The following is a 13,059-nucleotide window of genomic DNA, read 5'->3' as shown; positions in this document are numbered from 1 at the left end:
ACAAAAGTATTTTTATTTAATTTGTTTGTTTTGAATCAATGTTGTAATTTTGTTTGTTAAAGGAGAACATGTGGTTCCTCTCCTTCCCCTACTGGTGGCGTTAAAAACATTTGTTTGAAATGCTTTACCTATGGTATAAATAATATGGTTATAATAATAATAATAATAATAATAATAATAATAATAATAACTTAAGTGTAAAAAATAAAAATGTTTTTTAGAATGTATTTATGCTATCTTAAAATATATACATCACAAAAAATAACTCTCCAGAGTAGATATTGTTAGTAAGTGAAACGTCATGACTACTATTGTAGCATCTTATTGGATGGTCTGAAATGTCAATCAAACGACTTGAACCCACTCTCTTATTGGAACATCTAAAAAAGGAGCTGCTAACGTTTGGGCTCGTCTTTTTGTTACAAACAATACATTCTGCAACTCGAGTTCGATATAAATGCCCCAAGACGGTGGTTCTCCAACCATGGTACGAACACAAGTGACGGAACCTGGACGTCGTTTCATGGTACCTAACAGAATTCGATTCTCTTTACGATTAGGTGAGATACAGCTGATAGGAATTAACTCCCGCTCTGTGTGTTTGTCTTGTTCGAGAACTTAATTCAGGCGCCAGTTGTAGTAATACAGTCCTTTACAGACAGGACAGACGTTGGTCTGTGTTGGAGTTACCAACTTTTCCCTCCCAGTTTTCATGAATTTTCGACATTCAAATTGCATTGAATGATTATGAGTTGATTATTATTCAATACCGCCTCCACGTGGTGAGTATTTGAAAATTAAAAAGTACGTACGTTTTATTTATTTCTATTCAGAATAAAGCTAAACATTATTATATTTAAATGACCAGAATTTACATAATTACATAGAGCACATCAGGAGAAGGTTGAGGAGTGGAGGGAAAAAGCTTAAAAGCACAGACGAGATGCTCTGGACATGTGTTTAGCAATTCTGGTAACCCAAAATAACCCCAGGTCCCAAGAAAAACAACACCATTATTCCGTGGAAGGCTAAATAGTATGCATGGAGGCACAGTTAGCAATCCTTCCTCCATGAACCAGCCCTCCTTACAAACACTGAAAGTCATGAAGTGTTAGCCTTGCCCTGTTATAAAGAAAACACTAAGGGTTTCTGTTGTAAAAGTTATCAGAGCCTAAAACCCATATCCTGGTTAAAAGCAGTGATGCTGCTACTGTTTTCACAACTGTCCTAATACTAATTTTGTTTTTTGTAAAGTAACGAGTAGCTAAGCTGTATTTGCTCTTTGATTTTATTTAGATTTAGATTACTATATTTAACCCATATCCACAAGTGGTACTAGACCACCAGGCTTTGATTTCTAAACCAATTGATGTTTCATTTGTTTTCAAAATAACATCACACATAAAACTTTGCTAAGAAAAAAGGATGGATTTTCATATTTCAGAGTATTCGTTTTTGTTGGATTTTTAAACATTTTTAAACCATGTTTTTCTGGAAATTAGGCTTTGCAGATGAAAACCCCAGTTGATGTCAATACAACACACCATTTGTCACAGAGTAAGTCATTAACATAATATTCATAGCTTCTTTACAAACCAAATTTGAACTTTTTTCAATTTTAAACTTTTATGCCTTTTATTCTATTGTATTATTTTCTATTCATTTTTCTATTGATTTCTATTGTATTTTTTATTATTTATTATTCTATTGTATTCTGTAGGTCATAGACCATATAGATCATATAACCCATGGAGAAAAAATGACTTTTAGTAAAGTAGATTCCCAACACAATCCTGTAACTTTAATTTCTAATTGTGTTTATGATGTTTAATTTCAGATCTCTGACACACAGTGAATATCCCCTGCCTTTTACTGGAAATGATGACGTAAGTATTGGTCATTAAAAGTGTTATGTCATATAATAATATGATCTGGTCTTCACACAAACGAGTCTTCAGGTAACGTTGACTCTAACCATCACACAGCTGTCCTCCTCTGGGAGTGGTCCACAGCTATGTTTACACTTGGAGGTGCTGAAGCTGAGTTCAAGACCATGAAGAAAATGTCTATGACGGGATTACCAGGATTTAAGTGAAGATATGACCCAAGAGTAAACAGCTCCTGTACAAGAGGATGTGATGAAGAGATAAGAAGATAAACTCACCAGCTGGGACAATTAAAAACATCCATATCTGAATAATTGTTTTATGTTACCTCCCTGTCTACACAAGACTGACAGAGTTGACATCAGTGCTGTCTTTGATAAAATGACAGCTACTGAAAAGTTTGTCCTCCTCCATGTGCTTCTGAGAAATGTGCTGATCATGTGAACTAAATACTACTACTACTTTAATAATGTATTTAATGCCCTGTGCACCTTTTAGTGAAACACTGCTGAACTCCAACAGACAGAGACAACTGATTAATGATAATGATAACTGTAAAATACAGCACAGATAGCAGAAAAGGTTAGCTATATTGGAGGACCGTTTTATAAACAGTTATTATTGTGCTGACAGAACTACACACATATATATGTCTGACCCTTATATACCACGATACTGGTCAAAATTAGCACAAATGAGCTGCCACACCTTATAGATTACCAAACATAATCTATATAAGTTACATAAATAAGTTATTATTTAATGTAAAACTAAATTTCTTCTTGTTGAATAACAATAACCTGTTAAAGTCAAAGCGCAGTGTGTTGTGAATTAGCCCAAAACATACTGCATAGCATAAGATTTTTCAAATTTACCTTGAACTTTCTCTTTGGGTTAATGTTTTTATTACGTTGACAGAAACCATCAGTGGCTTTAAAACATGTTGGAACAATTGTTAGCTGGTGATAATGAGGAATGAGTTTGGTTTAAAGGCGTGCAAATTTTGAACTGCATGTTTGTCTTGGTGATAAAGTTAAGGTTACTTAAAAAGTAGGTGGGAACACATGCAGATAAATCTCAGTATAAAAGCCTTCCATCTGTCATCTGGGTGATACCTGCTCTGGTGACAGCAGCAACCATGGAGGGGAGGTGTGTGTGGTTGAGTTTGTTCTCACTGTGTGTTGTCACTGTCCTTCATGTACAAGCCAGAACCGGTGAGAAACTCTTCACAACTCTACTGATGGAAATTTCGCCGCGTTCGGCTGTGAACGTTCAGCACTTAAACTGACAATAACCTAGTTTTGTTTTTTGAAATTTTCAGTTCGTAACCACGTCAGCAGCATCTGTAGCACATGGGGCAGAAACCACTTCAAGACATTTGATGGTGATGTGTACCAGTTCCCGGGCCCCTGTGAATACAACCTGGTGTCTGATTGCCATGAGACCTATCAGGAGTTTTCTGTTCACATCAAGAGGAAAGAGGTGGAGGGGAATCCTACTGTCAGCCACCTGGTGGTCACTATCAATGACCTTGTATTCCACCTCAGCAAGAATCTGGTCTCCGTAAACGGTGACATGTAAGTAGAAATAGACTTCATGAAGTTATTTCAGCAGTACTGTTTCTTTTAACTAAAGCTATATACTTTTATAATATATTGCTGTTTTTGACAGTGCCAACTTGCCAGTCTACCAGTCAGGGGTGCAGGTGGAAAGAAATGCAGTTTACGTCAAACTCCAGTCCAAAGTTGGCATCACTGTCCTGTGGAATGGGGACGATGCAGTCATGGTAAAACATTTTATTAATTTTATTTAAAGTCGACTTCTTCATAAATATCTGCAAAACATTGATAATGAAAGATTTAACGCGTTTACATATTAAACACCAGAAAATAAAACATAACTGAACTAGGTACATTACTGGTGAACAGGTCATTATCATTGATAATATATGTTTATCAGCTATTGATAATTGAGTATATTTAAAGATAAATCAATATTTTTACTTCCTTCTCTTCATCTATCCATCCAACCACCTATCTTCATCCACACCCACTCCCCATCACATGGAGAGCTAAATCTAATTTTCTCATTATTTACCCATGTTATTTTAATGTCTACTCTATAATTTATTCCTACCGTAGTGCTCAGAGTTGTTGTAATTACACAGTAAAAGTGATTGACTGTTGTCTGTGCTGGTGCATTTGTTAACACCTTTGCGCTGTTTTTTATGCAACCCCTGCTCATAGTCTCTTGGTCTGTGTCCTTTGACGTAGGTCGAACTGGATCGGGACCTTGTCAATACAACATGTGGACTTTGTGGAGACTTTAATGGACTTCCAGTCTACGATGAGTTCATTTTCGATGGTACATTCTCAGCTGTAAAAACATGTCATTATGCCTTGAAAAGGGACAATACGTATTGTACCTTTTAAAGGCATCACAAAGAATAAAATTTCTGTGCAGGCCGCATAACCAGCTCTATTGAGTTTGGCAACAAACACAAGATCCATCAGCCAAACGAAGACTGTGAGGATCCCTATGAGGAGGACAGCGACTCAGATGAAACTCAGACAGTGCCAGAGTCATGCAAAGAGTTTGTGAGTTCATTCATTGTGTTTTGAAAAAAGAAAATTCTGTTTTCACCAATGTAATTTTTACTGTTTCTCTCTCACAGCAAACTCAATGTAGCAAAATGCTACAGTCAAGTCTTTGGAGCTCTTGCGCCGCACTGATTGACCCTCAGCCTTACATCCAGGCCTGTGTCCAGGACATGTGTGGCTGCAGCACGGCCAATGACTTCTGTGTCTGCAGCACACTGTCTGAGTTTTCACGGCAGTGTTCCCATGCAGGAGGAGAACCTCCCAACTGGAGAACAGTGGAGTTTTGTGGTAATTGCCATCTTTTTTTGAATTGTATTGTTGATTTTGTCCAAAGATGCTAAAGCACTGACTTCTGCTTAGTGAAAAAAAACCCCACTTTAACTACATTTATGACATCTCAAGTTGAAGGTTTAAGTAGTAGCTCTAATACTGAGAACTAAAAAGTGATTAAAAAGGGAGGTGCCATTAAGTATGTGGTTCTTCTGGGGCTGGAATCTGCCTGTAAGGCAGATGTGTAAGGCAGGCTTGATAACCGCTGAGTTATGGAACCACAGATTAACAGAAGATATGCTACAACATGTTGCCCCTTGAAGGCACCAAATTCTGTCTCAATCTCGCCCTGCCTTCGGGTTTCCCTACTCTTACCCTAACCATCTCCATGTCCACCTGCAGTACATCTGTGTATATTCTCTGGTGCCTTTCTTCTTCTGAGTATTCTGGCTGGCTGCTCCATCATCTTTTGTCCACTGTGGCCACATCAGGTTCACAGCTTGTGCCTAAAACATGGATACATTACGTCTTCAGTTCCCTCCAGCTGCTGTGTAAACCTCTTTTAAACTGATCAGTTGTATGTGTAGAATAACATATAATATGGAACTGCTGGACATTTATGGAAATTAAACTGTTATTTCCCAGCCTGGGATTAATAAAGTACATCTGTCTAGCTATCAATCACATAAAAAATGCATTAAGAAATATTTATGGTGCACATCGACGTGTCACATTAATTCAAAATTAATGATTCAAGGGAGCTACTTTTTTTTAATCCTTAATTGAATGATATGTTCAAGGTAGGGAATGGTTGCATTAATGTGTTCACTCACATCTTTCCAGCTAAACAGTGTCCATTGAACATGGTTTACAAAGAGAGTGGCTCACCCTGCATGGACACTTGCACCATTAGGGACACAAGCTCAATGTGTGAGGAACACAAAATGGATGGGTGTTTCTGTCCTCCTGGTCAGTGCCTTTTTTTCCCTTTTTTTTATTTCAAGAGAGTTTTTAAAAAATGTGTTAACGCAGTTGTTTATGAACACACCTGCTCCAGGAACTGTGTTTGACGATATTTCCAAGAGAGGCTGTATAAATCAGTCCGAGTGTCTGTGCAAACATGACAGAGTCTACGCCTCAGGAGAGATTTACCAACAGGACCGAGAGGAGTGGTACGTCAAGTGTTACGTATTGTGATAACCTTTTCATTTATTTATACATATTTTACCATTAACATGCAAATATTTATGTTGTTGGTTCATTTTATTTTGCTTTTTTTTATTCTCTAGTAATTACAAGATCCCTCTGTTCCAATATTAGTAACCTGATGTTAAGCATGTAACTTTTTTGTGTTTACTCTGCTGACAGTTCTTGTTACAATTATTTGCTTAAAAAAACCTTTGTGCCTATAGTACTGCAGTATATCTCAATATATCGTATCCTTGCACCTGTATCATAATGTATGTATTGTATTGCCAGTTGTATCTTGCCAATACACACCCCTAGAGATAATAGTAAATGTACAACTTAGGATGTGTTGTAATTTTCATTCTCTAATTTTTCTTATTATTTCAGTACATGTTTAAATGGTGAGTGGTCATGTCAAAGTCTCCAAAAGCCTGATACGTGTGCCGTGGAGGAGGGTTCCCATATAACAACCTTTGATGGGAAAAGCTTCTTGTTTCATGGAGAATGTCAATACACCCTGGTTAAAGTGGACAGCAAGGTGAGATGTCTCTTCATCATCAAATTGCATAGTTTAAAATAGTGTTTTAATCACTGCTTTACTCTGTTCTTCAGGATGACACAAATCCTAAATTTACCATCAAGGCTCAACTTATGCCCTGTGCAAACCAAATGCATGACACTTGTCTCAAATCCCTTACAGTACAGCTGAACAATGATATAAGCAATGTGAGTAGAAGTCTCTCTGGAGCCAGAGTATAACTGAATGTATGCATCAGATACAAATATTAACACTCAAATGTTATACTTGTATGTATTTAGGTTTTAACATTCATGTCAGACGGAACAGTGAAGCAGAATTCACAGATTGTCAGTTTGCCATACCAGATACAAGGTAGGTGTCACCCAGAGAAACCAGAGCTCTGATGTTGATTGATGGAGACAGACTCTCTGATTTTGTCTTCTTTTTCTCAAGGGGTTGTCTACATATTCCATGCTTCATCCTTTCACATCATGCTTCAGACAAGCTTTGGATTACAAATACAGATTCAGCACGTGCCAATGATGCAGGTTTACATCAGCCTGGAGCAGAACTACAGGTCAAAGACTCGAGGTCAGATTTACAACACAGTTAGAAAATTAAACTCTAACCACCACTTTAGCAGTAATGACAGGGGACAGATGTTCCTAAAACGAGGCAGCTAAACAGATAAAAAACCAAAATGCTGTGTACGTTGAGGTTGTGCTTTATATAAACCATTTGGTTTCTTTAGGATTATGTGGAAACTACAACATGGTTCTGGCTGATGACATGAAGACACCTCAGGGGAGTGTGGAGGGAACAGCAGTATCATTCAGTAACTCTTGGAAAACTAACCAGGGGTGTCCAGACAGGAAGGAAAGACTGGAAGACCCCTGCTCTCTCAGTATGGAAAATGGTAAATTGAATAATTACAATTTGAATCAATGTAAAATACCGACCCACAGCGCAGGAAGACAAAGTGTTTACCTTAAATATAAATAGTTTTGTTCTCTGAGCTCCAATAACGTCATTTCCCTATGTAGTTTGGACTTTGCAATTTAGATTTGGCAACAATTCTGCCTCATTTTAAGTAAAACAAATCTGTGTCTGCTCATCAACACTTCCCCATTTCTCTTATTTCATTGGATAATCACTAAAGAACCATAAATGTTTCTCTGTTTCTCTTAAAATAATTTGAATGATAACAGTGCTGCCGTTGATCAGCTCTTATTCTAGTACAGCTTTACACTTAAAGTTGACAAGAGGCCACACCTGAATTAACAGCAACATCACTTATAGATTGATTGGTTATGATGTTATATTCTGGATAATTTAATTAAATGTATTTTACAATAGAAGAGTTACTGTCCTTTTTCAGAGTGGTATGCCAAACACTGGTGTGCCTTGCTGCTGCAGACAAACAGTACATTTTCACTGTGCCATTCACTGGTTGATCCTGAGCTTTACCACAAGGTGGAGTAAAATATTTCACATATATATACAAAATATACAAAATATTTGTCACATTTTAATAAATATGTGCTTAAACTGAAGTTCACTCGGATTTTTTTTTTTCTCCCCCACAGCGATGTATTTATGCCAGTTGTAACTGTGAAAAGAACGAGGACTGCCTGTGTGCTGTCTTCTCCTCTTATGCACGAGCTTGTGCGTCTAAAGGAGTATTCCTGACAGGCTGGAGAGAGAATGTGTGCGGTAAGGACTTCTTTTATAATATCTATGCACTCATACTTACCATACTCTATGGTTTATTATATCTCTATATTGTGCACCAATCAGATAAATACTCAAAGAACTGCCCGGCATCTCAGACCTTCACCTACAAAAATCAGAGATGCCAGATGACATGCAGCTCTCTGGGCTCAGTGCAGCAAAGCTGCAGCAATGACTTCTTGCCTGTAGATGGCTGCACTTGCGCTGAGGGTCTTTACCTGAACGACGAAGGCATCTGTGTCCCCATGGCCAAGTGTCCTTGCTTCTATAATGAAGGCAAAATAAAGCCGGGAAAATCTTTTAACATCAAAGATGAGCACTGGTGAGTCAGTGATGACATTGTCCTGTAACTCAAACTCAGACTATAATCAACCCTGGGAATTGATTCTTTTAAATCCCTTTACAATAATGAATCTGTGCTTGATCTTCTTTAGCGTTTGCACCAATGGAGTGCTTCACTGTCATTCCTTGAGATCCCGATCACTGAGTAGGTTGTTTTTCTGTGGTTATAATTTTTATAACTATTATTACTTTGACTTAAAGAATAAATATTTGTTGGGTATACAGTACATAATGAAACTCTTTGCTCCACTTCCTCAGCCTGCCCTTCTCCAAAAGTATTTTTCAACTGTTCCACTGCCAGTACAGGAGAGCTTGGAGTCCAGTGTGCTCGAACATGTTTAAATCTGGATAATGACGATTGTGTAAGTCTTTTTTTTACAAGACATATATATATTTAAACATATATATTCTATTCTATTTTATTATCCAAAAAACATTTTAATTTGTGCAAATATATTCAGGGAACGTATTTAAGATACAAAAATGTCTCCCAAAAAGTCAACCAATAACATTCTCAGACCATCTTGGACCACCTGTAAGTGAAAGTGAATTATTGTCACTGATTTACAGCACACCACTGCACACAATAAAATGTGTCCACTGTATTTAACCTATCACCATAGTGAGCAAGGGGCAGCTCAGGTGAGCGCCCTGGGTGCAGTGTGTGGGGATGGTGCCATGCTCAGTGCACTTCAGTGGGACTTGGTGGGTGGTGGATTCCAACCGGCAACCTTCCAGACACAAGTCCCACTCCTTAACCACCAGGCCACCGCTGCCTTTGACTGTGTTTTCAACTTTCCGAGTTTATTTCGAACATCATTGCAATTCTCTTTCCACAGGACTCATCGGAGTGTGAATCTGGCTGCCGTTGTCCCAGTGACCGCCTTGATGATGGAAAAGGTTCCTGTGTGATAGAAGAAGAATGTCCCTGTCAACATGATGGACGTCTGTATGCAAGAGGAGCCCAAATTCCCAACCAGTGTAATACTTGGTATGTCCTTGTTTTTGTCTTGTCTTTCTGTCTTTCCCTGCTCTATACCACCTCTGTCCTATGCTACTCAGTTCATCAGTCTTACTCATCGGACCAGTTGCCCTGGGTATTTTTATGTCTCTCTATCACTTGGTCCTTGTCCATTCATTGTTTGAGTTTTCTTTCATCTCTATGTCCCTGTGTTCTCTGGTGGTTGTGGCATTTTTAAACCATGTCTTTGGCTTCAGGCTTCCGCTCTGCCTGTTCCGTCTGCCTGGCACGAGGGAGATTCTCTCAATTGTTAGTTTAAGATTGTTAGTATTATGGAAATTATGAAAGCAACTAAGTTAAATAATGAAACAAAAACGCTTCAGAACAACAGTCTTGTCAAGCATTCCTGCCGTTTGCATTTTAGTCCTCATATACAGTTATATATGTTCTGCACAAATTATGAATTCTTATCAATCCAGTACCTGCAGAAGTGGAAAGTGGGACTGCACAGAGAAAAAATGCCCAGGAACCTGCACTATTTATGGAAGTGGTCACTACACTACTTTTGATCAACGGAGATATGTCTTTCATGGACACTGTGCCTATATAGCTGTGAAGGTAAGGCCCTTTGACACCAATATTTTGTCTCCTTTTTTCATTGCTCATTCTGTGCGGCGGTGTCACAGCGATGTGGAGTAAAACTTGTTTCTTTTTAAGAACAAATGTGGCAACAAAACAGCACAGCAGAACTTTGGGGTTATCACAGAAAATGTGCCATGTGGATCCACAGGTACCACATGCTCCAAAACTGTCAGAGTCCAACTTGGGGTAAGATTTCACAAGAACTTGTAAAATATAGACTTTTATATATATATATATATATATAAAAATCTCCTTTTACAGCGAACAGAAATTAAACTCTCAAAAGGAAAACATGAAGTAGAGGACCTGGGAACAGGCCCTTGGATTTTTTACAGAATAAGAAAGTCTGGTTTGTATCTGGTTGTTGAAACTGCCATTGGCCTGGCTGTTGTGTGGGACCGCAAAACAACTGTTCACATCATACTTGAGCCACAGCACACTGTAAGTAACACTGTGGAAAGTTTGGAATACATGCAATATCACAAATGGCCTGAAACAAAAGCAAAACTTTTGGGAATGTTTTCATGTTATTTATTTGTTTATACATGGTGCACCATATGTAGAATTTCTTCAATGTCCTGTTCATTTCATAGGGGGAGGTGTGTGGTCTGTGTGGAAATTTTGATGGTGATGGCCAGAATGACTTCACCACTCAGGGCCACTTGCTAGTTGGCAAATCATTAGCGTTTTCAAACACCTGGAAAGTATCCAGCAGCTGCCCAGATGCCGATACAAACATGAACCCCTGCGAAACCACACCCAAACGAAGCCACTGGTCCAAAATTATGTGTAGCATTATAACTGGAGATACGTTCAAAGACTGCCATACTAAGGTACGAAAATGTTGTTGCTTACATACAAATCTCCAAAGTTCCATGGTTAAAAAATGAAAAAAACATCTGTGTTGCTTTTAAATGCAGGTAGATCCCCTGCCTTTTTTTGAAAACTGTGTAAGAGACTCATGTGCCTGTGACACTGGAGGAGACTGTGAGTGCTACTGTGCAGCAGTGGCAGCGTATGCTCAAGCTTGTAATGAAGCAAGTGTCTGTGTTTCATGGCGAACTCCAGAAATTTGTCGTAAGTAGACAATAAAAGGAGCATGCTCAAATGTTTCTTCTTCCCTGGGGCGTTGTATTTATCTTAAGATTCTTGTTTTGGCACGTGGAGATTAATTATTCAGAAAAAGAGTGAAAAGGAAATTCAATAATTTGTGTTCAATATTCTCACCAAACAGGTCAATTTTTGTCAACATTTTCCATTGTCCAAAAAAAACCCCAAAAAACATATTTTATTTTCTCTAGCTGTCTATTGTGAGTATTACAACGGTCCAGAAGAATGCAGGTGGCACTACGAGCCGTGTCATAAGGCTTGCTATAAGACCTGTTTGAATCCTGAAGGAACTTGTATCAACCCTTTACCTAACCTGGAAGGTAATATTCTTTTATGGATATTTTTGACTTGATTCATAATTTACAAAACGAAAAAGGGAACTGGTCAGTATGAGACTAACCAATTCAAATTCTTTATTTATACAGGTTGTTATCCTGTTTGCCCTGAGGATAAACCCATATTTGATGAGGAGAATCAGACATGCGTAGAAGATTGCCCTGGTTGTTACTATAATGGAAGTAGATATGAAGAAAATGAAGTTATTTTTAATGTGACAGATAATTTAGGAATGTGCTACTATGCAATCTGCATCAACTCAACCGTAAAATATCGAGAAGAACCATGTAGCACCACCACCACTGTCCAGCCATCAACAACCACTACTCCACATGTAACTACAACCACAACAATAACAACACCACCAACTGTACCCACTACTACAACTGGAGCGGGAAGTTCAACAACCACGCCTCATCTGACTAAGTCTACTACAACCTCTGAGAAACCAACAACAGTTATTTCTACACTGCCACCAACTGTACCCACTACTACAACTGAGCCCCCCACTACTACTCCACATGTAACTACAACCACAACACTAACAACACCAACAACAGTGACTACAACAATTGCTACAACAAAATCAACAACAATTATTACTACTACCACTGGGGAGATAGTTTCATCTTCTACAACACAACAGACTACAACACCAGAGAAGTCAACTGTAACCACATCAACTTCACCACCAACCAAATCCACTACTACAACTGGAGTGGGAAGTTCAACAACCACGCCTCACCTGACTGAGTCTACTACAACCTCTGAAAAACCAACAACAGTTATTTCTACACCGCCACCAACCGTACCCACTACTACAACTGAGCCCCCCACTACAACTCCACATGTAACTACAACCACAACAATAACAACATCAACAACTTTGCTGACTTCTACTGCTTCTACATGTAGCAAAACATGTGAGTGGACGGAGTGGTTTAATGTGCATGATCCGTTAGTGGACAAAAGTGACTGGGAGACATATAAAAATATCACTGACAGTGGAAAGACGATATGTGAAAAACCCTGGGATATAGCATGTAGACCAGCAGATTATCCTAGTGTAGACTTTGGTGACTTTGTGGAACAAAGTCAACAAGTTGTCACCTGTGATGTGACTTTTGGTTTAATATGTAAAGAGAAAGACCAGACTGCCCGTCCGTTTAAATGTTTTGACTACGAGATCCAAGTTTGCTGTGAGGAAGATATTTGTATCAGTACAACTACACCCACAGCTACTACAACATTAGCTACAACAACACCAACAAAAATTACCACTACTACCACTGGGGAGATAGTTTCATCTTCTACAACACAACAGACTACAACACCAGAGAAGTCAACAACAGTTATTTCTACACTGCCAACAACTGTACCCACTACTACAACTGGAGTGGGAAGTTCAACAACCACGCCTCACCTGACTGAGTCTACTACAACCTCTGAAAAACCAACAACAGTTATTTCTAC

At 38.5% G+C, this 13,059-nt stretch overlaps 1 protein-coding gene and 1 long non-coding RNA gene across 3 annotated transcripts in view; both read left to right on the top strand.

Moving 5' to 3' along the window:
* Nucleotides 1–21: 21 nt before the first annotated feature.
* LOC103380202 (uncharacterized) lies at nt 22–2,659 on the top strand. 2 transcript variants are annotated; one of them, XR_521641.3, is made up of 4 exons: nt 22–560; nt 1,503–1,557; nt 1,838–1,886; nt 1,986–2,659. It is a non-coding gene; the product is annotated as an uncharacterized LOC103380202 (long non-coding RNA). The 2 variants fall into 2 exon arrangements; XR_521642.3 differs by having other exon boundaries at nt 26–526.
* A 20-nt stretch (nt 2,660–2,679) lies between these two features.
* The window catches only part of muc2.1 (mucin 2.1), a 19,474-nt gene continuing 9,094 nt past the window's right edge, over nt 2,680–13,059 (top strand). The window contains exons 1-26 of the mRNA XM_025056348.1: nt 2,680–3,100; nt 3,208–3,463; nt 3,558–3,672; nt 4,160–4,250; nt 4,350–4,483; nt 4,561–4,774; nt 5,600–5,725; nt 5,814–5,928; nt 6,332–6,482; nt 6,557–6,670; nt 6,764–6,836; nt 6,918–7,055; nt 7,216–7,380; nt 7,843–7,937; nt 8,051–8,177; nt 8,262–8,517; nt 8,630–8,682; nt 8,796–8,899; nt 9,377–9,528; nt 9,978–10,116; nt 10,216–10,326; nt 10,402–10,581; nt 10,734–10,973; nt 11,061–11,217; nt 11,442–11,570; nt 11,676–12,961. Coding sequence (XP_024912116.1) covers nt 3,025–3,100; nt 3,208–3,463; nt 3,558–3,672; nt 4,160–4,250; nt 4,350–4,483; nt 4,561–4,774; nt 5,600–5,725; nt 5,814–5,928; nt 6,332–6,482; nt 6,557–6,670; nt 6,764–6,836; nt 6,918–7,055; nt 7,216–7,380; nt 7,843–7,937; nt 8,051–8,177; nt 8,262–8,517; nt 8,630–8,682; nt 8,796–8,899; nt 9,377–9,528; nt 9,978–10,116; nt 10,216–10,326; nt 10,402–10,581; nt 10,734–10,973; nt 11,061–11,217; nt 11,442–11,570; nt 11,676–12,961 — 4,797 coding nt within the window. The 5' untranslated portion in view covers nt 2,680–3,024. The remainder of the gene's footprint in view (nt 3,101–3,207; nt 3,464–3,557; nt 3,673–4,159; nt 4,251–4,349; nt 4,484–4,560; nt 4,775–5,599; nt 5,726–5,813; nt 5,929–6,331; nt 6,483–6,556; nt 6,671–6,763; nt 6,837–6,917; nt 7,056–7,215; nt 7,381–7,842; nt 7,938–8,050; nt 8,178–8,261; nt 8,518–8,629; nt 8,683–8,795; nt 8,900–9,376; nt 9,529–9,977; nt 10,117–10,215; nt 10,327–10,401; nt 10,582–10,733; nt 10,974–11,060; nt 11,218–11,441; nt 11,571–11,675; nt 12,962–13,059) is intronic.

This window comes from Cynoglossus semilaevis, chromosome 6 (assembly GCF_000523025.1).
Source record: "Cynoglossus semilaevis isolate Cse_v1.0 chromosome 6, Cse_v1.0, whole genome shotgun sequence".
In the NCBI taxonomy this organism is placed as follows: Eukaryota; Metazoa; Chordata; class Actinopteri; order Pleuronectiformes; family Cynoglossidae; genus Cynoglossus; species Cynoglossus semilaevis.
Note: the sequence above shows the minus strand (reverse complement) of the source record. Positions and strands in the feature narration are given on the sequence as shown.